At 41.6% G+C, this 24451-nt stretch overlaps 1 protein-coding gene across 3 annotated transcripts in view; it reads left to right on the top strand.

Moving 5' to 3' along the window:
- Positions 1-6709: 6709 nt before the first annotated feature.
- Positions 6710-24451, top strand: part of CDS1 (CDP-diacylglycerol synthase 1) — a 69519-nt gene continuing 51777 nt past the window's right edge. For 2 of the 3 annotated variants that reach the window (XM_029236022.1, XM_029236021.1), the window contains exon 1: positions 7198-7778. In XM_029236022.1, the coding sequence (XP_029091855.1) occupies positions 7662-7778 (117 nt within the window). In that variant the 5' untranslated portion in view covers positions 7198-7661. Of the gene's footprint in view, positions 7779-24451 lie in introns of all 3 variants that reach the window. The other variant, XM_029236020.1, reaches the window with a different exon arrangement.

Below are 24451 nucleotides of genomic sequence, written 5' to 3'. Positions count from 1 at the left end.
CTCTTTAGTATCAGATAATCCTCAGCAGGACTGCTAGGTAATGCCTAACGCCTACTGCAAGGACAGCCAGGGACCCTTTTGCTCATTACTGAAGCTTTGTCAATTTTTCCTGACATTGCTATATTAACAATTTTCTTGGTGTTTTGAAACACTTATAAACCTCTTTTCTAGTATATGTCAATGATTGCATAGTTTTGAGTAATTTCTTTAATCTATATTTATGCAGAGTGATACTATTCATGCATTCTCTTGACTGGATTGCCAAATGACAAGGTTGTCTAAATTTGCTCCGCAAGTAAGCTAATTGAAAGTCTTGCCTTATAAAAAACTCAGTGTCCTTGCACTGGATTTTTAAATCAATAAAATGTTTTCATTGCACCACTAATTCCTCCTCAGATATACTGGAAATAACTTGGCAGAACCAGTTAGTAAGTCATTTTGGCATTTGTTCCCTGAACACAGCAGTACAGTATTTACCGTCTGAGTGGTATGTTGCTGAAGCCAGGTTTGTTGAGAAAAAAACACACACTGCAGTATTAGGTCCTTCTTAAGCATATTAGGTTAACAACCTCTTCTGGTCCACCCAAAGATACTCTAATCGATTTCCTGCTTTAGGCTCTTCCCAACTTCCTGGGGGGCACAGTGAAGGCCACAGCCCCTTCCCACTCCCATACATCAACCCATACCAGTTAAATGCAGAAAATGCATCAGATACTAAATGATCAAGGCACAAATTATTGTTGTTAAGAGGATGGATGAGATTGATTTATGTCCATAATAATTTAGGATATTAATATTAATTCGGGGAGCAAATCAATTAAATCTCTTAATATATGATAAATATATTTTTTCTAAATCAAACTGTGAGAAAAGAGGAGCAACAGACAATAGGCATTACTAGAAATACATCTAATTTTAAAAGCCTTTTGTAATATGCAGGAATAAAATAGATTCACTACTGAAATAATCTTTTTTTTTTTGGGGGGGGTGGGGTACGCGGGCCTCTCACTGTTGTGGCCTCTCTCGTCGCAGAGCACAGGCTCTGGACGCGCAGGCTCAGTAGCCATGGCTCACAGGCCTAGCCGCTCCGCGGCACGTGGGATCTTCCCGGACTGGAGCACGAACCCGTGTCCCCTGCATCGGCAGGCAGACTCTCAACCACTGCGCCACCAGGGAAGCCCTGAAATAATCTTTTAAGCATGCTTGCTGACGATATTTTCCAAACCAAAAATTAGGCTTCATAAAGTCTAGCAAAGTGTATCTTTTGTTTTTGTTTTTTGCTATGAGAATATAAAGACATGGGAAAGTTTTGTAGATTTTTAAAAACCATTGTCATACATGGTTATATATTTAATAAATACACTTACTGAAAAAAATACATATAATTGGGACGATCTGGAAAAATCCAAGATGTGTAATCTTCCTGACCAACAATAGTCAATCTTTAAAGTGCTGTACTTCATTGACTCAATTAAACCATCATCTAAAAAACTCACCATTATTTTATGTACTGCTAAGAAAAATAAAATGGCCAATTGAAATATAAAACAATGTTTTCTTATTACTTATTATTCTTATCAACTGTAAGACACACTATGATTTCAGAGAGGTTAAAATGTAAATTAAAAAGGGTGTCTTAGAAGAGATATGGTATTTGATATGGCTTCAACAGACATGAATCGTTTAGCTTTTATTTCTCTGATCAGTAAGGCTTTTTTCACAAAGAGATCTTATGGCTATTATTGCGTCTTATAAGGAAATGATTCCATTGTAAAAGTATAAGTATACAAGAGTTTGTAAAATAAAACATAAGTGGGAAAGGTGAGCTATGGCAACGGTGGCACCCAGTGGCTGGCGCCCTCACAGTGATGGTGCAAGCTGTGGTGGTGCCAGTGGGTCTAGCAATGTGGGCCCTAGTTGGCTGGTATGGGTATGGCTTTGACTATGGTCCTTGCTGCTGCTGGGCATCCTTTGTTTCTGCCAGTTTTCTATGCTGGGTCCTCCAGCTTTCCAAAGAGTTCTGTGAGCTTCTTATTAACCTTTCAATAAATTCTTTGCCTAAGTCAGCCAGACTTGCATCTAAGGACCTTGACTGATACTTCTGGATTTCAGCCATTTGTTGAACAGAGATAATTGATATAATTTGAAGCAAATCAGTGATTTACTCTTCTAAGGACAGTTACCAATCTCTTCCACTTCTCTAAATGACCATCTCCAAAAAAGATATAAATCCAGCTATATTCAACATTTAAAAAATAGTTGAATCATGCAGTATCAAAAGCACACATACACCCATTCTTTTAGAATATAACTTACAAAGTCCTAGAAGGAATAGGGACTTCCCTGGTGGCGCAGTGGTTAAGAAACCGCCTGCCAATGCAGGGGACACGGGTTCAAGCCCTGGTCTGGGAAGATCCCACATGCCGCAGAGCAGCTAAGCCCAACTAAGTCCACAACTACTGAGCCTGTGCTCTAGAGCCCAGAAGCCACAACTACTGAGCCTGCATGCCTAGAGACTGTGCTCTGCAACAAGAGAAGCCACCGCAATGAGAAGCCCACACACTGCAACGAAGAGTAGCCCCCGCTCACCGCAACTAGAGAAAGCCCGCATGCAGCAACAAAGGCCCAATGCAGCCAAAAATAAATAAATAAATAAATAAGGAAGGAAGGAAGGAATATACTACCTATTTTACAAAGGAATTAAATCACCAAAATTTAATTTGCTCAGATTTACTATGATTCAGTGGAGAAGCTAGAAATGGAAGGAATTCTGCAGTCATCATAAATATGCAAACTACATGGTAGTAAATTGATTCTAGTTCTTACTACTGCTGAAGGATAAAGCAAAAATTAATTAATTTGATAGGCTGATGATTTCTTTGCAATTATTTGCAAAGTTTCCCTACCTCATTTCATAATTTCTATGCACTTTACCAAAGCAATGTCAGCATATCCCTTTTTCTTCAAAGTCTTCTGGGGTGTTGCAGCTTTAGTGAGTTTAGAAGCTGAATATTGCTCTCCTTGAGACATGCAGCTTTTAATAATATATTGATAAATGGTAATAATAGGTAACACCTGTATAGTGCTTCACTAGGACCAAGCATTGTTCTAAGTACTTTACGTATATTAACCAATTCAATCTTCATAAGAATTCTGGGAGGAAAATAGTATCTCCCTTATCCTCATTTTTTTTTTTTTTTTTGCGGTACGCGGGTCTCCCACTGCCACGGCCCCTCCTGCCACTCCGCGGCATGCGGGACCCTCCCGTACCGGGGCACGAACACACATCCCTCCCCCGCATCGGCAGGCAGACCCGCAACCACTGCGCCACCAGGGAAGCCCACCTTTATCCTCATTTTATGCATGAGGACACCGAGGCACAGAGGGGTTAAGTTACCTGACTGGTGACACGGGCCAGTAGGTGGCAGAGCTGGGACTTGAATTCAGGCAGGTTTGCTGATGAATTCCTGTGCTTAATTGTTATAACAAGTTGCCTTCTCTTAGAATTTACTTGTTTTTGCTACTACTTACTTGCAGTACATAGTGAACCTGACAGAATTTAAAATACAAAAAACCTAGGTTTCAATTCCAAATTTCCTTGGCAAACCTGGGTAGTTTACAGGCTGAACCTCATATTTTTTTCCATGTAAAATAAGAATAGGGCTTCCCTGGTGGCGCAGTGGTTGAGAGTCCGCCTGCCGAGGCAGGGGACACGGGTTCGTGCCCCGGTCCGGGAGGATCCCACATGCCGCGGAGCGGCTGGGCCCGTGAGCCATGGCCGCTGAGCCTGTGCGTCCGGAGCCTGTGCTCTGCAATGGGAGAGGCCACAGCAGTGAGAGGCCCACGTACCGTAAAAAAAAAAAAGAATAATAATATTTGTCTCGCCTACTTCATAGGTTGTTGACTAGAATAAATAAAATCATGTGAAAATGCTTTTTAAGGTGTTACATAAAGAGTTATTACTTAAACTTTGGGCACGTCAGTTAGGATGTACCTTCAGCTGTGTGTGATCAAATGTTCTATAAAGTTAATTGGGTCACAGCTAGAAGATGGTGGAGCTATGACTTGAAACCAGGGTCACCCGTATATAAAACCGTGCTTCTTACTATATCACTGTACTTGCTCCTCTGATAGTCAGATGTAATTGATGGTACACTGTTGTTTTCCTGTGCAGTTTCATTGAAAATAAGAATGTAAACATAAATTGTCCTTCAATAATTTACCACAAAATGTTTCTCTGGTTGGCCTAAATCATAAATTTCTAACTCTGACTTACAGATGGAACTGACGGAGGGCAACAGAGGAAGATAGGTCAAGCGACAAAAACTATAATGCGGGTGTCCAAGCAACCAGAAACGCTTGGCTGAGGAAGATTTCTTCTTTCCCTGGCAGGCTGGGGACATTCCAGTTGAGCGCCTTTGAGCCTCTGATGTGGAAAGCAGCTCAAATCCCCACACAAGAGGGGAATGTTTATCACTCTGGGAACATTTTGAGGGTACTCAGGGAAGAGGGTGATAAGGGGTCTCTCCATTTCATAAGCTTACTATTCGGGCAAGGTCCCTCCATCTTTGGGCAAAAGCGGAGGTAAAAAAAAAATCTAATAAAAATCATATAAATAGTTAGGACTCTCTCTTTCCTCTTTAGCAAATGCCTTGCTAAGAGTTATAAATCATTTCAATATCACTAAAGTAGAAAATCTATAAATCAACCAAGAAATGTTGGCCGAGTGTCTCCTGTGATTAGCCTATGCATGTGCTTTGAGTTTACATGGTGCCCTTTAGCAGATTAAATTCTTATAAACCTAACAGGTGAGGCCTTAGAAACCAGTACGTGCCAGATTTTGGGTCATCGAACATAAATGTAATAAACTTTGAGAACGTAAGCTCTCTGAATGAAGAAAAATGAAAGATAAAAATGAAAAAGAAAAGAAGACGTTAAAAAAGTTTGAGACTATAGGGCTCAGTAAGGCCAGTTCTGGTTGACTATATCATAATATACCTTACGTAAACTGCACCAGTCATTACTGTAACCCCGTTTTAATACATCTTAAAATCAATCTTTCTCCTTTTCACATAAAGTGAAAAACAAAGACACGTGAGTACCTTTCTAAGACTAATATAGACCTTTTTAGTTAAAAAAAATACAAATACTATATATCTTTCCCTGGTTTATGCTATACCTCTGCCATTCATTCATTTCTTCGTTCATTTTTTCAACAAAAGTGTTGACTGTATGAGAGTGGGGGCCAGCCCTGTGGCAAGGGATTGGGCTGTGAAGATGAATAAACAGTGGTTCCTTCTGTCTGGGTTCAGTGTAATCACTCAACGAGTGGCAATAACTATAATGAAGGCAGAAAGAAATGACCATTTCCGCTGAAATACAGAGCTTAAAGAAGGGTGAGATAAAGTAGTAAACCACTCTAGTCTGGCAGTCTCTGCCCTGGTCCCACATTTCCTGGGTCAGGGAATACTATTTCTCGTGGCGTGCATTCCTGTCTTCTGTTGTTCCCTCCTGCCACTTTTCTCATTACCATTTTTTCTCCTGCAGCAAAGGGTGGAGAAAGTCAAAGGAGCTATTGGGTTTACTAGGGGAAGGGGAAGGAGGAAACCATTCAGGTGCAATGCTAGGTCCCCTTTTCTTGAGGCATGGGAGAAAGGAAGGTCTGGGTTCTGATAAAGAGAGGCTTTAGTTGCAGAATCATGTGTAAGCTGGAAGGGACCACAGAGGCCATCCTCCTTACTATCCAATTCATAGTTGGGGACATTGAGGCTTAATGACTTATCCAAGGCCACACCCAGTTAGTGGCATTGGTGGAACTAGGACTAAGGTGGGAAACTCCACCACTGCCTTCAGCAGTCTCTTCAACCTTATGTTCCTAACCATCAGGCAGCGTTTCATCTCTGGTCCTCCAAAGAAATGAAGAACAATTGATTAAACTAGTCACCCCATAGTCTTCTGTTCCTTAAGGAAAACCGCACCATGACTGTGACTCAAAGGACTTATTTGCATATCTTTTGTCATTTTTGTTACTCTTCCCATAAGACTGACTGATTCTTCTCTCTATCCCTTTGATAATATGGTGACCTAATCTGAGCTCAGAGCTTTAAAGATTTGTTTGATGAAGTAAAATAATGTCTTTGTGCTCTGCTTTTCAATGCCTCCTACTTTGACTTTCTGTTTTTGCTTGTTATTCAATTTTCGGAACAACCGTACTTATTTTCAGGGTGTCAGTAATGACCTGAAGAAATTTCTATTGTTGATTTATTTCTATAAGGGTGCTTTCCTGAACGTTGTCCTGTTTGTATGACGGCCTGTCTCCTCCCCCCACCCCCCATTTGTCAGCTTGTCAGTAATGACCAGGTGATACATACATGTCAAGAAAACTAATCACCTTCTAACAGGATTTGGAACGGAATTAATGCGGATCTTGTGCCCTTCCTGTTCCAACTTTAGCAGCCCAAGGTCTATGACTGCTTAGAGATTAGCTGGTTGGCAACTGCATCCCCTGGCACCTCAGGGTCTTGGTTCTCTCTTCAGGCCCTAGGCAGTGAATTTTGAGAGATTCAATACTCGAGTTCCTTGGAGACAGAGTTTGGGTATGTGGTTGAAACTGGCCAACCCGGGACGCCCAGTGAGGCAAAGGCATCTCCTATTTTGCAAGCGATGCCACTGGGTCACAATGCCGCGAAGTCATCGAGTTCCTCCTGCCAGACAAGTTTCTGCTTCTGGTCGCCTCTGAACCTCCGACACTCCGCGGTGTATCAAGCTGCGGCGGCCGCGGAGCCGTTCGAAGGGGTAGTGCTGAGTGCTGTCAGTATTGACCAGGCGTCTTCGAGTAGTTCTTTCAGCCCAGTTGCTCCGTGACGAGTCCACAAGTTCTCACGCCTCACTTCTAAGCAAGCTGTTCATCCCTCCTCCACCTCCCTGCTCCTCACCTTTGTTCCAGCCCGCACATTTTCTCAACGCCGCCACCTGTGTGCTCGCAGAGACCCGGGCGGAGCCACGGTCCGGACCCATGACGTCACCCCTCCGCGATGGAGGCGGGGCTGTGGGAAACGCAGTGCAGCGCAGAGGGGCGGGGCGGGGCGGGGCTTGCGGCGCGTGACCTGGCTGCGGGAGGCAGCAACCCGGAGAAAGGTGTAGGCGGGCCGGGACCTGTCGACTCCTGAGTCTGGGGGCGGGGCGGGGAGTGGCAGGGCCCGGGCGGCCGGAGCCCGGTGAAGCGCTAAAACGGGTCACGCTTCCTCCTTCCCTCCCCGTTCTTTCTTCTCCTCCCACCTGGGCCTCTGCGTGGGGACGCGCACCTGGCAACCAGCGGCCGCGCTCCGCCGCGCCCCCACCTTCTCCGCTCGGGCCGGGCGCGCCGAGCCTGCCCCGCACTCCGAGCTCGCCCCCGGTTCCCGCCCCTCTTCTCTCTACCGGCCCCGCGCTCGCAGGGGGCGGCCTCGAGCGCTCGCTCGTTGATGCCGTTTTGGGGGTGACCCGGCGCGGCGGGAGGCGGCGGCGGCGCCTCCACGGTGGGGGCGTGTTAGTGGCCGCGGCTTTGCGGGACGTCGGGTGTGTAGCTGCGGGGTGGCAGGGCGGCCAGCCGGCGAGACCGCGCGTGCAGCTCGGGTTTCGGGACGCTGGAGGAGAGCGCCACGGCCGCGCGGGAGCGGGACATGTGGGAGCTCAGGCACCGGGGAGGCTGCCCCGGCCCCGGGGGAGCGGTGGCGCCGCCACCCCGCGAGGGAGAGGCGGCCGGCGGCGACCACGAAACCGAGAGCACCAGTGACAAAGTAAGTAGAGCCGCGAGAGGCGCACACCCGCGCCCCGGCTGGGTACTGGCTGGGGCCGGGACACCTGGGAGGGAGGGTGGGGCCCCACTGAATGTCAGGTGAAGTTGCGGGCTGCGCCGCCCTCCCGGCCTGGCTTTGTTTCCTTCTCCCTCAAGTGGGACCCGGCCCCCAGCGATGGTGCGTTTCCCAGGATGACCTCGACCGCTGCCAGGGTAGCTGGATGATTCAACTTGACTCTAATTTAGTTTCTGCCCATTCCAGTCCCCCTTCCCGGGATCTGGGGCCGACGCTAGAATCGGGATGGAGCCTGCCACCCTGAGAGCTGCAGCTTTCTAGTAGCTGCCACCTCACACCTCTTCTCGGGAGAGGAACACAGTTAGTAAGAACTAAACTTAAGTCATGCACCTTCGCTTCTAACATGTCATTGGATCCTGACGCTGGAGGCTTGGCTTCTCGCGCTCCGCCATCAGCACTTTCGTTTCCTCTATCCTTTTTCAGTATAATAGATATTGGAGGTTTGAGAGGCTCCTACACGTGACCCAGTTGTGACCCTCCACGGCCGACAGTGCAGCAGTAGATTTCATTTTACCTGACACGTTAATTCATGAGGACTTTTAAAATTCCCATTTCTGTAGATTGCCTTTGTAAGTAGATGTAATGCCACTATTCTTTTTAAAGGTAGAAGAAAGTCAAAGTTCAGCTTATTTGGTAATAAGTTTAGGAAATTGGGCCAGGCAATAGATTGTTTTATGAAATCTTCTGTTTATAAAATTCCATTTTATCTTAGAAACTCAAAGCACTTAAGCTATTCCTAGAAGCATTCTTTTTTGGAAGCAGGTATTGCAGTTTGAATTACAGAAGTGAAGTAGATTGCTCAAGGTCAAGTCAGTGGCCTATTGGAACTAGAAACTGTTTCCTGATTCCCTTTTTTCTGGCTTGCACTGTTGCTGAGACTCACTCACTCATCAGAACTCAGAAGTTCTGATTTGGGGGAGGTTCCACCTGGAACTTGCTGTTGATGAACTTGAGGTCACCCCTTATAAAGCTCTGGCAGGAACATATCCCACAACATCATGAAATAATAAATTTAACAGTGATTTTAGGCATGAAACTTTAGAATCAATGGGAAGACAGATCCTTTTTTTCCCCCCTACCCTTGATAGGCAGGTGGAATACAATGAGTCTGTGATAGAACATATGTATCAAGGAATTATACAAAGTGTAACAGTTTCTAGCTTCTGAAGGTTGATGTTACAAAGCTAAAAAGAGTGGGCAAAGAATAGTTTTTGTGAAAACTGCCTTGGAAACTAGACCAAAAATAGAATTAATTAGGTTGGGGTTTGTTTTGTTTTAGCACTGATACAGTTTAGAATCAAGGAAATACCAGCTTCCCCATGTTCACTTCCTTAACTGGAACAAGCTTTTAATAAGAAAAAACATGTTCAAGGAAGCCATCCATAAAATAACTTTTGAATTAATTAGTTTCTTAACACCCTAATATATTTAAAATGGAAACTACTTCTCTGGTTTGATTTGACTCATTAGAACTGTTGTCTCTAGCTATCTGTGAGTGGGTTACCTCACTGCATATTTATTTATTTATTTATAAACGTCACACTATTGGTTTTCATTAATACATACCCAGTGGGATTTTGTTTTCTGAGAGTAGGTGTTGCCATGTGTAACTTGTTCTGTTAACATTTCTTAGACAAGGATGAGCATTTTCTAAACCATATCTAAAATATTGCATACTTTTAGAGTTTATTGCAAGGAACTTTTGACTTGACAAGCTTTGTGTCACTGAACTCTATCCTCTGTATGTCCTTTCTTATCAGGGTGTATATTTGAATGCACCTATACATTTCCAGGTCAAGGACCATTATAAAATCAGTTTGCACATCGGAGGCTGGTTAATATTTGGTCCATTGAAATTCTTTTAAGTGCCTTCTCCATTCAAGTTGCAGTAAAGGCAAAACTCTTATGGAATTAATGAAAGAAGCGCAGGAAGTGTGTTATATTCTGTTGTTATGGTATACTCCTGTGCCATTTTGTAGCCTTTTTTTATAACGGCGTTATTAACATGACCTTCTCATTGTTTAGGACCTGGAGACATACTGAGAGAAAGTTCTGTGGTCCAGAGAATTGCTTAGAGGATATTCTCACTAGTATTTAGAAATGAGGAAGGGGCAGAGAACATGGAATTTAGCAAAAGATCTTTTATATTTTTATAATACTCATTCATTTAATTTCCCTCTCGATTTCTTTCTTTATTTTTATTTATGGCTGCATTGGGTCTTCGTTGCTGTGCACAGGCTTTCTCTAGTTGCGGCAAGTGGGGGCTACTCTTCGTTGTGGTGCACGAGGTTCTCATTGCAGTGGCTTCTTTTGTTGCGGAGCACGGGCTCTAGGCGCGTGGGCTTCAGTAGTTGCAGCACACGGGCTCAGTAGTTGTGGTACACGGGCTTAGTTGCTCTGTGGCATGTGGGGTCTTCCCGGACCAGGGCTCGAACCCGTGTCCCCTGCATTTGCAGACGGATTCTTAACCACTGTGCCATCAGGGAAGTCCCAGCAAAAGATCTTAAGAGAAGCCACGTTTTAGGCTGAGGAATGTGAGATGTAAAATATTGGTAGTGATTGTAGGAAGTGCCGGTGGAAGGGAGTACAGGATGGCAGCTAGAGAGGACTTGGAGGATCAAGTGAAAATTTCCTTTTTCAAAGAAGGGAAGATAGGTATTCATATAAAGAAGTCAGTGGACTTCTGGTGGTGCGGTGGTTAAGAATCCGCCTGCTGATGCAGGGGATACGGGTTCAAGCCCTGGTCCGGGAAGAACCCACATGCCCCAGAGCATCTAAGCCCGTGCACCACAACTACTGAGCCTGCGCTCTAGAGCCTGCAAGCCACAACTACTGAAGCCTGCATGCTGCAACTACTGAAGCCCACGTGCCTATAGCCTGTGCCCCACAACATAGGCAAGCCACCGCAATGAGAAGCTCGTGCACCTCAACTAGAGAAGGCCCGTGTGCAGCAAAGAAGACCCAACGCAGCCAAAGATAAAGAAAGAAAGAAAGAGAGAGAGGGAGGGAGGGAGAAAGAAAGAGAGGAAGGGAGGGAGAGAGGGAGGAAGAAAGGAGGAAGGAAGGAAGGAGGAAAAATGTGGGAGTGCAGATGCTGATATGAGGGTGGGCAGTCCCTAGGAAAAAGAAAGTAGACATGGTGTGGAGAGTACAGGTGGTTGGAGTATTCAAGGAAAGGAAAGAAGGAATCGAGGTTAGATACAGAAACATTTTGAAAAGCAGAAGAGGAGAGATCAGTGTTTGATGCTTTAAATTTTCCCAGTAAAGTAGGGTCTGAGAAACACAGAGCTTCAAGAGATCTTAGAAACAATTTAGTTCAACCATATATATATACATATATATGTGTGTGAGTGTGTATATATATGTGTGTGTGTGTGTGTATTTTTAAATAATAAACTTGCCCTAGACTGTGTTTGTTATTGCCCGAAATGACCTTAAGTGGGTAGCAGAGCTGGAACTAGAGCTCATCTCTGACTGGGACACCTTTGGAATGTCATTTTAGAGAGTGTGATGTAAGATGACCAAGAGGCAACTGGCAGAATTATCAAACTCAGTGAAGCTTCAGTTGAACTAAAATAGCACAAATTTGTTATGTATTGAATTAGCATGGTTCTTAACTCAGTAGCAGTAGTAGTCATAATAGTTGATGCTTGTAGAGTGATTTAGAGAAAACAGTAATTTTACATCTTTCTTTTTTTGTTCCTCAGCTATATGGGTTAGGAATATTTCCCATTTAATACCTGAGAATAAGAAAGGCACTGGGAGTGATTGTGGTCGGGATTGCCAGGACAAGGATGCCAGAGAGGAGTGAGTGAGCCAGGGGGGCCAGGATTGAACACAGTTAGGGTAGGCAAGAAAGTGGACGGAAGCTCAAAGAGGGCTGTTGAAGCCCTGGATGGATTGAGAGAGATTGAGCAATTGAAGTGAAGCTAAGACCTAACTGACTGGACCGGAAGTGGGAGAGAAGGGGGTGCACAGGGAACCTGTGGCCAGTACAGGGAGCACAGGTGGAATAGTGCACTGGTCAGACGAGGACCCCATGTACTCGTATGTGGGGATGCTACTCTGATACAGATTTGGGTTTGCAAAGTTGAGGGTGAAACAGTCTGGAGGTCAGTTAACTTCTGTCCTTCCTCATTTGAGATGGGTGTAGTTTCTTTCAAAAATATTCTAATATTTAAAAAATAAATTTTTAATTTTAGAACTTGTATTTCCATAAATTCTTCACTTTGGTACACTTCACTGTGAGTTGTCTTGGTGTCACTTGAAGGTGTACTAAACATTTTCTATATTTTTTCCACCTAAATATAGGCCATTAATAAAATATGAATATGTAGATCTAGATGTCCAGAATAAAATGTAAGTTGGTATTCCCCAATTGTTCATCAATTGTTAGTCACTGTTATCACCCAAATAAATTTCCATGTTGTCATTTGCAGCATATTCATTTTATTTAACAACAGTTTTTGAATGCTGGCTCCCCAGATATCACCAACCCACCAGCTGATAAGACAAAGTTGAGTTTATTGCTTCCTGTGGTGAGGAAAAACACCACCTCAATACTAAGCTTTGGCAGAGCTTGGAGGGGGAAAGGCAAGGTTGGATTTTATTGAGAATTGGAAGTTTGGTTTAAGGCAGGTCTTTCAATGCAGGGTCTTGATCAGGACTGGGTAAGGATCACAATGTAACAGTTTGGGATTGGTGGCAATTGCCAGGCAAGGATTTTGAGGCAAGGGATCAAAGAGTTTTAGGAGGAAACTTGTTCGTTGGTGCTTCCTATTAAAGGATTGATGTTTTTCAGAAGTTCTTGTGATGAACAGTTAGCTCCAGAGCAAGCATCTGGGAATAGTAAAGCTATGGTAATGAAGATGATTGGATTCTAAAGTCATGTTCATGGAGGCAGTAAGCTTTGTGGGGTGAAGGCATGTAGTTTCTTTCTCACATCTTTAAAATACATGGAAACAATGAAGAGACTGAGAGAAAATGCTGAAATGAGTAGTATAACCTACCATTCTTTCAAGTAAGGCCTGTTCAGCTTCAAGATTTTTAAAAGGCCCCCTCCTTTTAGGCACAGAGCTCTGTGTCATTTGAGGGTTTCCTTTTGCTTGTTTGCAATTTTAATGCTGTACTAGGTACAGCATGGGATCAGTGTGAACCTCAAGGGACCTATAGTGGAGAAGCTGACCCTGATTGACTCACTTTTTAGGGGACCAGGTGTAAAAGGGGTGGAAATTGTGATTGATTTAGTACGTTATCCTTTGTTTCATTCTAAACTGCTGCTTACCTTCATTAGTTTAGAGACTTTGGAGCCATCATCTTGAATGGTCTGGAATCCCATGCCCTTGTTCTTCCTGCTTTCCAGTCTCCAGTATTGAGAAGCACCTCAGTCCTCTTTCCCTGTCCGCTGGCTCCTGCGCACTCTTCAGGAGTCACCATAGCTACAAGTGACATACACTAAAGTGACCATACTTACACTGTGCAGTTGGACATGTGCAACACCGATGAGTTCATCACTGCAGTAAAGATGATGAACAAACCCCGTCACCACTAAAAGTCTGCTCCTGCCCTTCTGTAATTCCCCTTCTACACCTTGATAACCACTGATCTGCTTTGTGGCACTATAGATGAGTATGTATTTTCTAGAATTTTATATAAGTGGAATTCTAAACATACGTGTATGCATATACGCATATGCATATGTATGTATACATATACGTACTATATGTACATTTTGTCTGGCTTTTGTTTATTTTTAATTTATTTTTTGGCTGCGTTGGGTCTTCATTGCTGTGCACAGGCTTTCTCTAGTTGCAGTGAGCAGGGGCTACTCTTCATTGCAGTGCGGGGGCTTCTCATTGCGGTGGCTTCTTTTGTTGCGGAGCATGAGCTCTAGGCGCATGGGCTTCAGTAGTTGTGGCTTGTGGGCTCAGTAGTTGTGACTCGTGAGCTCTAGAGCACAGGCTCAGTAGTTGTGGTGCACGGGCTTTGCTGCTCCGTGGCATGTGGGATCTTCCTGGACCAGGGCTCGAACCTGTGTCCCCCGTGTTGGCAGGCGGATTCTTAACCACTGCCCCACCAGGTAAGTCCATGTCTGGCTTCTTTTTACTGAGCATAATTTTGAAATTCATCCATATCGTTGCATACTTCAATAGTTCATTTTTGTTGCCGAGTAGTATTCCACTGTATGGATGTAGCCCAATTCGTTTTTTTCAACATTTGAGTTGTTTCCAGTTTGGAGCTATTACAAATATAGCTGCCATGAACATTGTGTACAGTCTTTGTGTGGATATATACTTTCATTTATTTGGGGCAGATACCTAGGAATGAAATGACTATGTCATAGGGTAGATGTATTACTTAACTTTTTAAGAAACTGCCAAACTGCTTTCCAAAGTGGTTGTACCATTTCACATTTCCACCAGCAGTGTGTGAGAGGTCTAGTTTCAACACATCTTCTCTGAGACTTGGTATGTTCAGTTTTAAATTTTAGCTATGCTAGAAGATGTGTCATAGTATCTTACTGCGGTTTTGATTTGCATTTCCCTAGTAACTAAGATGTTGAACATTTCTTCATATGCTAATTTGCCATCTGTGTATTGCCTTTGGTGAGATGTCTGTTCAAATATTTTGCCCATGTATTTTAATTGAGTTGATTGTTTCCTTATTGAATTTTGAGAATTCTTTATGTGTTCTGGACGCAAGACCTTTATTTGACATGTGATTTGCAAATATCTTTTCCCAGTCTATAGCTGTTTTTTCATTCTCTTAACACTGTCTTTTTTTTTTTAATAATGATTTTGGAAATCTTCTAGGATTTACTATTTATTTATTTTTTAAAATTTATTTTATTTACTTATTTTTGGCTGTGTTGGGTCTTCATTGCTGCATGCGGGCTTTCTCTAGTTGCAGAGAGCGGGGGGCTACTCTTCGTTGCAGTGCACGGGCTTCTCATTGCGGTGGCTTCTCTTGTTGTGGAGCACGGGCTCTAGGCGTGCAGGCTTCAGTAGTTGTGGCTTGCGGGCTCTAGAGCACAGGCTCAGTAGTTGTGGCACATGGGCCTAGTTGGTCTGCAGCATGTGGGATCTTCCCGGACCAGGGCTTGAACCCGTGTCCCCCCTGTTGGCAGGTGGATTCTTAACCACTGTGCCACCAGGGAAGCCCAACACTTTCTTTTGAGAATTTTAATTTTCAAGTACTTTTATTTATCAGTTTTTCTTATATAAATCATACTTTTGTTGTCATATTTAAGAAATCTTTGCCTAACCCTAGGTCCCAAAGATTTTATGGAATTTTTATATCTTTATGTAAATGTCTATGATTTGTTTTGAATTAATTTTTGTAAATGGTGTGAAGTACAGATCAAAGTTTTTTCTTCTTCCTTCCTTCCTTTCACATATGGATATCTAATTATTCCAGCATCAGGTATTGAATTTACCTTTCAACTTTGTTGAAATCAGTTGGCCATAGAAGTGTGGATTTATTTCTGGACTCTCTCTTCTGTTCCATTGACATTTTTCTTCTTTTATGCCAGTACTGCAGTAACAACTTTATAATAACTTTTGAAAACAGGTAGTGTAAGTCCTTCGGTTTTAGTTCTTTTCCCCAGGTGGTTTTGGCTCTTCTAGGTCCTTTGCATTTTCATATAAATTTTAGAATCAGTCTGTACATTTCCACACACAAAAAAAGCCTATGAGATGATTGGGATTGCATTGAATTTGTAGATCACTTTGGAGGAAAATTGTCATTTTAATTTCCTTTCTGCATCCTGGCTACATTGCTTAGAGCTGTGTAAACTTGGGCACTTTACTCAACCTTTCTGAGCCTAAATTTTTTCAGTTACAAAAAGGATGTGATTACTTATCTGTAAGGTAATGTGAGGTATAAATAAATCAATATTTGTAAAGTACTTTTGCTCTTATTTTCTAAGTACATTTCACTGTAGGAATTAGATTTACAGGGTAATAAAGAAAATTTAATTTTTTCAACTTTCATCCACCATTTACCAGAAATACTTTCATTATCATTTTACATTTGGAAAAGAGTAATCTTTCATAGTCAGAAGCCCTCATTTTATGTAAGTGCTACTGAGCTCCCAAGCAAGGTGACTTGGCCAAAATTACTCACCTAGCAAGAACAGTTGAGAACTATTTTAATCTTAAATGTTAGCATGAGCTGACAGACTCAGTTCATTCAACACATATTTACATAGTGCCTAATAAATGCCAGCCACTGCGCAAGGTCGTCTGCCAGCCTCTTGTGAGTCAAAAGTGAGGCCAATAGTATTTCTTCTTCTCACAAAGCTTATGAACTACTGGGGAGGGTTGTGGCACATCACCATTATTGCCAAGTGGACTTTGAGGTGGTGTGCTGAAAGTCCAATGGTTTTATTTTTTAAGGAAACCAAGGGCTGAGTTTCTTTAGGGTTAAGTGTTTTGCCTTTTGTCATAGTGCTAGTTAGAGGTGGAATCAGTACTGTCAGCCCTCATATCTGTGGGTTGCAAATCCGTGGATTCAACCAACTGTGGATCAAGATATTTGAAAAAAAAAAATCCTAGAAGGTTCCAACAAGCAAAACTTGAATTTGCTGCATACTCACAACTGTTTACATTGTACTTACAACTATTTACATTGTATTGGGTTTTATAAGTAATCTAGAGATGATTTAAAGTGTATGAGAGGATTGTGTAGGCTATATTCTCTGATTTTTGTATCTGAGGGTGTCCAGGAACTATTCCCCACCCCCCTTCCCCCACTCCCACCAGGTACTGAGTGATCACTGTACTTGCAACTCCTGACTCCTAGTCTGGTGCTCTTTCTGCAACCTGGTCATGTGCCCTTATGGAGCCATTTCCATTAGTCACTGTCTCGACTACCACTCACACTAAGTCTGCAACGCTCTGGGTTACTGAAGGTGAAAAAAAAGAGAGCAAAGCAAAGAAAAAAATGTGATGTGTTCCATCATTCTAGATGTCAAAAACCTGCTGGCACATCTGACTAACAGCAGATTCCCTGGTGTTTTCAGGAGATGTCCTGTCTGGTGGTTTACTAGTCAACATCTCTCTTTGTTTAAGTTGCTGTGGGGCCAACTGACTCAGTGTCACAGTGGAAATGTGACATTTGTTTCATTTGTCATTTTTGGTATAATGTCACATTTAATTTTATAATTGTTTAGTAAGAAAGTTGTAGTTAGTAAACAAAAGTTTATTATTGCTTTATGAAAACTGATAATACTCCCCCAAGGCTAACATTTTATTTGTTAAGCCACTTAATGAGGAATTGGATTCGATAGTAATAATAGCTTACTATTTCATTGACTTAACTGAGTCCTTGGTATCATATTAAATGTTTCCATTTTATGGATAAAGGATCAGTTAGAAGGGGTGATGAAATTTGCCAAAACTTTGGTGCTAATAAAGACTGAGTTTGGTTTGAGATTCCTAAACGTTTTGAATCCCTAGGCGCTTTCATTCCTAGTATCACTTCTGGCCCAAGATTCTGCTCAATGCTCCTTCTGCCTGTATTCACCTCCTGTGAATATTCTCTTCCCTCTGACCCAGTTCAGTCCCCTTCCCCCAATTACCCCCTCAGTAAACCACTCTCCCAAAGCATTTGTGTGTGTAGCACTCTTTAATGAAGGTTGCTGCTAGGGGTGGGTATAGGAGACGGGAGGACATAGGAGTGGAGGCTGTTGCTTACAGCAGAATGAACAACTTCAAAACTGAGCATGAGGCAACTCTTTTCTTAAAATTCCTTAGCCACTCTATCCCTGGAGGTTCTACAGTGACCGTCTGTGTGTAACGGCCCCAGCATACACACATAGTTCTTGTCCATGCACTCTTAGAAGTCAGTCTGGGTTTTAAATGACTTTATAAAAAAATCACACTACCAGAGCAAATGCTTTTGATCATAGTTTACCTATAAGTAAAACAGCAATGATAGTGTCTGTTTGACCTGTTTCATTAGGATTGTCTCCTTTTTTGAAAAAACATATTTTCTTTTCTGTACCTTATATCCTTGTAGTTATTTACTTTATACACAGTAATTGGTACCTTTTATCCCCTACCCCTATCGCGCCTGTCTCCCCTTCCCTCTCCCCCCTGGTAACCATCAGTCTGTTCTCTATATCTGTGAGTCTGTTTCTGTTTTGTTAGCTTCGTGTTTTTTGTTTTGTTTTGTTTTTGTTTGTTTTAGAGTCCGCAAGTAATTGATAAGATGCGCTTTGTCTTTCTCTGTTTGACTTATTTCACTAAGCATAATACACTCCAGGTCCATCCACGTTGTTACAAATGGCAAAATTTATTCTTTTTTATGGTTGAGTAGCATTCCATTGTGTATATATATATATATATATATATATATATATACACCACATCTTCTTTATCCATTCATTTGTTGATGACACCTAGCTTGCTTCCATATGTTGGCTATTGTAAATAATGCTGCTTTGAACATTGGGGTGCATGTATCTTTTTTAATTAGTGTTTTTGATTTTTTCAGATATATACCCAGAAGTGGAATTGCTGGATCATATGGTAGTTCTAGTTTTAGTTTTTTCAGGAACCTCCGTACTGTTTCCACAGTGCCTACACCGATTTACAATCCCACCAACAGTGCACAGAGTTCCTTTTTCTGCACATCCTTGACAACATTTGTTATTTGTGGTCTTTTTGACGATAGTCATTCTGACAGGTGTGAGATGATATATTATTGTGGTTTTGATTTGCATTTCTATGATAATTAGTAATGTTGAGCACCTTTTCATGTGCCTTTTGGCCATTCCTATCTCTTCTTTGGAAAAATGTCTATACAGGTCTTCTGCCTATTTTTTGATTGAGTTTAGATTTTTTGATATTGAGTTGTATGAGCTGTTTATATATTTTGGATATTAATCCCTTATCAGTCACAACATTTGCATATATTTTCTCTCATTCAGTAGGTTGTCTTTTTGTTTTGTTGATGGTTTTCACTGTGTGCAAAAGTCTTTAAGTTTAATTAGGTCTCATTTATTTATTTTTGCTTTTATTTCCTTGCTTTAGGAAACTGATCCAAAAAAATACTGCTACAATTTATGTCAAAGAGTGTTCTGCCAGTGTTTTCTTCTAGGATTTTTATGATTTCCAGTCTTACATTTAGGTCTTTAATCCATTTTGAGTTTATTTTTGTATATGGTATGAGAAAACGTTATAATTGCACTCTTTCACATGTAGCTGCCCAGTTTCCAGCACCAGTTATTGAAGAGACTGTTTTTTCTCCATTGTATATTCTTACCTCCTTTGTCATAGATTAATTGACCATAAGTGCCTGGGTTTACTTCTAGGCTCTCTATTCTGTTCCATTGATCTATGTGTCTGTTCTTGTGCCAGTACTATACTGTTTTGATGACTGTGGCTTTGTAGTATAGTATGAAGTCAGGGAATGTGATGCTTCCAGCTCCATTCTTCTTTCTCAAGATTGTTTTGACTATTTGGGGTCTTTTGTGATTCCATACAAATTTTAAAATTATTTGTTCTAATTTTGTGAAAAATGCCATTGGTATTTTGTTAGGGATTGCATTGAATCTGTAGATTGCCTTGGGTAGTATGGTCATTTTAACAATATTAGTCTTCCAAATTCATGAACATGGTATATCTTTCCATCTGTTTGTGTTGTCTTCAATTTCTTTCATCAGTGTCTTATGGTTTCCTGAGTACAGGTCTTTTATTTCCTTAGGAAAGTTTATTCCTAGGTATTTTATTCTTTTTGATGTGATTGTAAATGGGATAGTTTCCTCAATTTCTCTTTCTGGTAGTTCACTGTTAGTGTACAGAAATGCAATAGGTTTTTGTATATTAATTTTGTATTCTCCAACTTTATCATCATTGATGAGCCCTACTAGTTTTTTAGTGGCATCCTTAGGGTTTTCTGTGTATAATATGTCAACTGCAAACAGTAACAGTTTTACTTCTTCCTTTCCAGTTTGGATTCCTTTTATTTCTTTTTCTTGTTTGATTGCTATGGCTAGGACTTCCAATACTGTGTTGAATAAAAGTGGCAAGAGTGGGCATCCTCACCCTATTCCTGATCTTAGAGGAAATGCTTTCAGCTTTTCACTGTTAGGTATGATGTTAGCTGTGGGCTTATCATATATGGCCTGTATTATGTTGAGGTATGCTCCCTGTATACTTACTTTGTTGACAGTTTTTGTCATAAATGAGTGTTTTACATAAAAATTTTTGTCAAAAACTTTTTCTGCATCTATTGAGACAATCATGATTTTTATTATTCAGTCTATTAATTTGTTGTTGTATCATGTTGATTGATTTGTGGATATTGAAAAATCCTTGCATCTGGGACAGATCCCACTTGATCATGGTGTATGATCTTTTAAATATATTGTTGGATTCAGTTTGCTAATATTTTGTTGAGGATTTCTGCATCTATGTTTATCAGTGATATTGACCTGTAATTTTCATTTTTTGTGATATCTTTCTCTGGATTTGGTATCAGGGTGATGCTGGTACCATAGAATGAGTTTGGAAGCATTCCTTCCTCTGCAAATTTTTGGAATAGTTTGAGAAAAATAGATGGTAACTCTTCCCTAAATGTTTGGTAGAATTCACTTGTGAAGCCATCTGGTCCTGGACATTTTTGTTGGAGTTTTTTAAAAATAAATTTATTTATTTATTTATTTATTTTTGGCTGCATTGATTTCTTCAGTGATCCATTGGTTGTTTAGTAGCATATTGTTTAGCCTTTTGTGTTTAGCCACGTGTTTGTGGTTTTTTGCATTTTTTTTCTTGTAATTGAAATAGTGTTGTAGTCAGAAATGATGCTTGATATGATTTCAGTTTCCTTAAATTTATCAAGGCTTGTTTTGTGCCCTAACACGTGCAGCTTGTGATCTATCCTGGAGAATGTATTCTACGTGCACTTGAAAAGAATGTGTATTCTGCGGCTTTTGGATGGTATGTTCTATATATATCTATTAAATTCATTTGGCCTAATGTGTCATTTAAGGCCAGTGTTTCCTTATTGACTTTCTGTCTGAATGATCTGTCCATTAATATAAGTGGGGTGTTAAGGTCCCCTACTATTTTTGTGTTACTGTCAATTTCTCCCTTTATGTCTGTTAATATTTGCCTTATTTATTTAGGTGTTCCTATGTTGGGTGCATATGTATTTGCAATTGTTATATCTTCTTCTTGAATTGATCACTTGATAATATCATTATGTAATATTCTTTGTCTCTTATAACAGTCTTTGTCTTAAAGTCTATTTTTGTCTGATATAATTATTACTTCCCTGGCTTTCTTTCGATTTCCATTTGCATGGAATACCTTTTTCCATCTCCTCACTTTTAGTCTGTGTGTGTCTTTAGATCTGAAGTGAGTCTCTTATAGGCAGCATATATACAGGCCTTGTTTTTATATGCATTCTGTCACTTTGTGACTTTTGATTGGAGCATTTGGTCCATTTACATTGAAAGTAGTTATTGATATGTATGTTCTTGGTGCCATTTTTTAAATTGTTTTTGCAGTTCTTTTTTGTTCCTTTCTTCTTTTGTTGTCTCTTATGATTTGATGATTATCTTTAGTGTTATGTTTGGATTATTTCCTCTTTTTTGTGTGTGTGTCTATTTTTGATTTTTGGTTTCTAGTTATCATCAAGTTTATACATAGCAATCTGTATACATACATGATTGTCTTAAGTTGCGGATTTCTTAATTTCAAATACATTTTAACAACTGTGCATTTGTTCTCGCCAACACTTACAATGACTGTTTCAACATTATGTTTTACATCTTTTTGTTTTGTGTATTCCTTAACTCCTTATTACAGACATAGATGATTTTACTAGTTTTGTCTTTTGGCCTTCCTACTAGCTTTGTAGGTAGCTGATTTACTACCTTTACTATGTATTTGCCTTTACCAATGAGATTTTTCCTTTGTAGTTTTCATGTTTCTAGTTGTGGCCTTTTCTTTTTCTCTAAGAGAAGTCCTTGTGACATTTCTTGTAAAGATGATTTGGTGGTGTTGAACTCTTCTAGCTTTTGCTTGTCTGCAAAACTTTTCGTCTCTTCATCAAATCTGAATGAAAGCCTTCCCAGGTAGAGTATTCCTGGTGCTAGGTTTTCCCCTTTCAACACTTTAAGTATATCGTGCCACTCCCTTCTGGCCTGCAGAGTTTGTGCTGAAAAGTCAGTTGATAAACTTATGGGAGTTCCTTTTTATATAACTTGTTGATTTTTACCTTGCTGTTTTTAATATTCTCTCTTTATCTTTAATTTTTGCCATTTTAATTATGATGTGTCTTGGTGTGTTCCTCTTTGGGTTGATCCTGTATGGGATGCCCTGTGCTTCCTGGACCTGTATGTTTGCTTCCTATTCCAGGTTAGGGAACTTTTCAGCTGTTATGTCTGTCAATATGTTCTCTGCCCCTTTCTATTTCTCTTCTCCTTCTGGGACCTCTGTGATGCAAATATTAGTATGCCTGATGTTGAAGTGGAGCTCTCTTAAACTGTTCTCATTTCTTTTTATTTGTTTTTCTTTTTTCTGTTCAGCTTCAGTGATATCCACTATTCTGTCTTCCAGTTCACTGATCTGTTCCCTTGTATCATTTAATCTACTGTTGATTCCTTCTAGTGTATTTTTCATTACAGTTATTGTGTTCTTCATCTCTTTTTGGTTCTCCTTTATATCTTCTAACTCTTTGTTATGAACTTCTAACTTCTCACTCATCCATTCTTCTTCCAAGTTCTTTGATAGTCTTATGATCATTACCCTGAACTCTTTCTTGGGTAGATTGCCTATCTCCACTTCACTTAGCCTTCTTCCAGGGTTTTATCTTGTTTCTTCATTTGGAACATGTTCCTCTGTTGCCTCATTTTGCCTAATTTGCTGTTATTATTTCTATGTATCTGGTAGACTGGTTACATTTGACCTTGGAGAAGTGGCTCTTTGTAGGAGATGTCCTATCAGCACATTCCCCTCTGGTCATCAGAGCTATATGCTATAAGCACGCCCCCTATGTGGACTGCATGGCACCTTCTCTCATGGAGGGCTGTCTAATGGGGGTGGTCTGGTTGGCATGGCTGGCCCCTCGTCCAGTTGGTTGCTGGACCCTGCTATGTGCACAGGCTGCCAGCTGCTGTTTGGCAGGGCTGGGTCACAAGGTCACTGGGTGCAGAACCCCAGGGGGTCCCAGGGCTAGTGCTGGCTCACTGATGAGCAGAGCCAGATTCTGGGGTGGGAGGTTGTGGGGCCTAGGCATCAGAACTGGTGTCAGACTGCTATTGGGTGGGACTGGTTCCTGACATAGCTGGTGTGGAACCCAGGGTGTCCAGAAGCTTGTGTCAGCCCCCTGGTTAGTGGGGCCAGATCCTGGAGTGACTGGCTGAGGGGTGTCTCAGAGCTGGTGTTGTCCTGCTGGTGGGTGTGGCTGGCTTGTCCTGAGGCTAGAGGTGGCTCACTGGTGGGCAGGGCCTAAACCCATAGCATTTGGGGGCCAGTGCCTGCTCACTGGTGTGTGGAGCTGGGTTTCAGGGTCTCTGGCTGTAGGGCCATGGGGGTTCTAGTGCCTGGGCACCGGTGTATGGGGCCAGGTCCTGGGCCCTCTGGTGGACAGGGATGTGTCCAGGGGTGGCTGTGGGCTCAGAGGTTCTTAAGGTAACCTGCCTTCTGATGGGTGGGGCTGCAAGTAACATGCTCAGCTACTTACTTGGCTTGACGTATCCCAGTACTGGTGCCTGTAGTCTGGTGGGTGAGGGTGGGGTGGGGTGGCAGACGGGGTCCCAAGGCTAGTAAGCTAGAAGGAGAATTCCAGATGGACATTTGCCAACATCCAGCATCACTCGACAGCATCAGAATTCTAGATGGACACTTCTACATGGTAGAAGGAGCTCCCCAAGATGGCTGCCACCAGTGTCTGTTTCCCTGGGGCGAACTCCAGTTGTCTCCTGCCTCTACTTGAGACTTGCCAACATTAGCAGATGAATCTGATCCAGGCTCCCTTCAAATTACTGCCTCTGTCCTGGGTCCCAGAGTGTGAGAAGTTTTCTGTGCACTCTTTAAGAATGGAGTGTCAAAAAAAAAAAAAAAAAAAAAAAAGAATGGAGTTTCTATTTCCCACAGCCTCTGGGTCTCCCAAAAGTAAGTCCACCGGCCTTCAAAGCCAAGTGTTCTGAGGGCTCGTTTTCCCCGTGTAAAACCCCCAGGCTGGGGAGCCTAATGTGTGGGGCTCAGACCCTTCACTCCTAGGGGAGAACCTCTGCAATTGTAATTATTCTTCTGTTTGTGGGTTGCCCACCTAGTGGTATGGCTCTTGACTATACCACAACACTGCCCCTCCTACCCATCTCCTGTGGTTCCTTCTTTGGATCTTTAGTTGTAGAAGATCTTTTCTGGTAGATTCTATCACTCTCATCAGTAGTTGTTCTGTTAATAGTTGTAAAGTTGGTGTGCCCATGAAAGGAGGTGAGCTCAAGGTTTTTGTACTCCACTGTCTTGGCTGTGATTGTCTCTTGAGGGTCTAATAAAATGATGGAAGTTTAAACACTTAAAAAAACTATATATGTGTGTATATATATATATATAAAAATATATATATAAATATATATATTC

This window comes from Monodon monoceros, unplaced genomic scaffold, assembly GCF_005190385.1.
Source record: "Monodon monoceros isolate NGI ecotype Baffin Bay Population unplaced genomic scaffold, NGI_Narwhal_1 Super_Scaffold_20, whole genome shotgun sequence".
NCBI classification, from domain to species: Eukaryota; Metazoa; Chordata; class Mammalia; order Artiodactyla; family Monodontidae; genus Monodon; species Monodon monoceros.
This window is presented reverse-complemented; position numbering and strand designations above follow the sequence as displayed.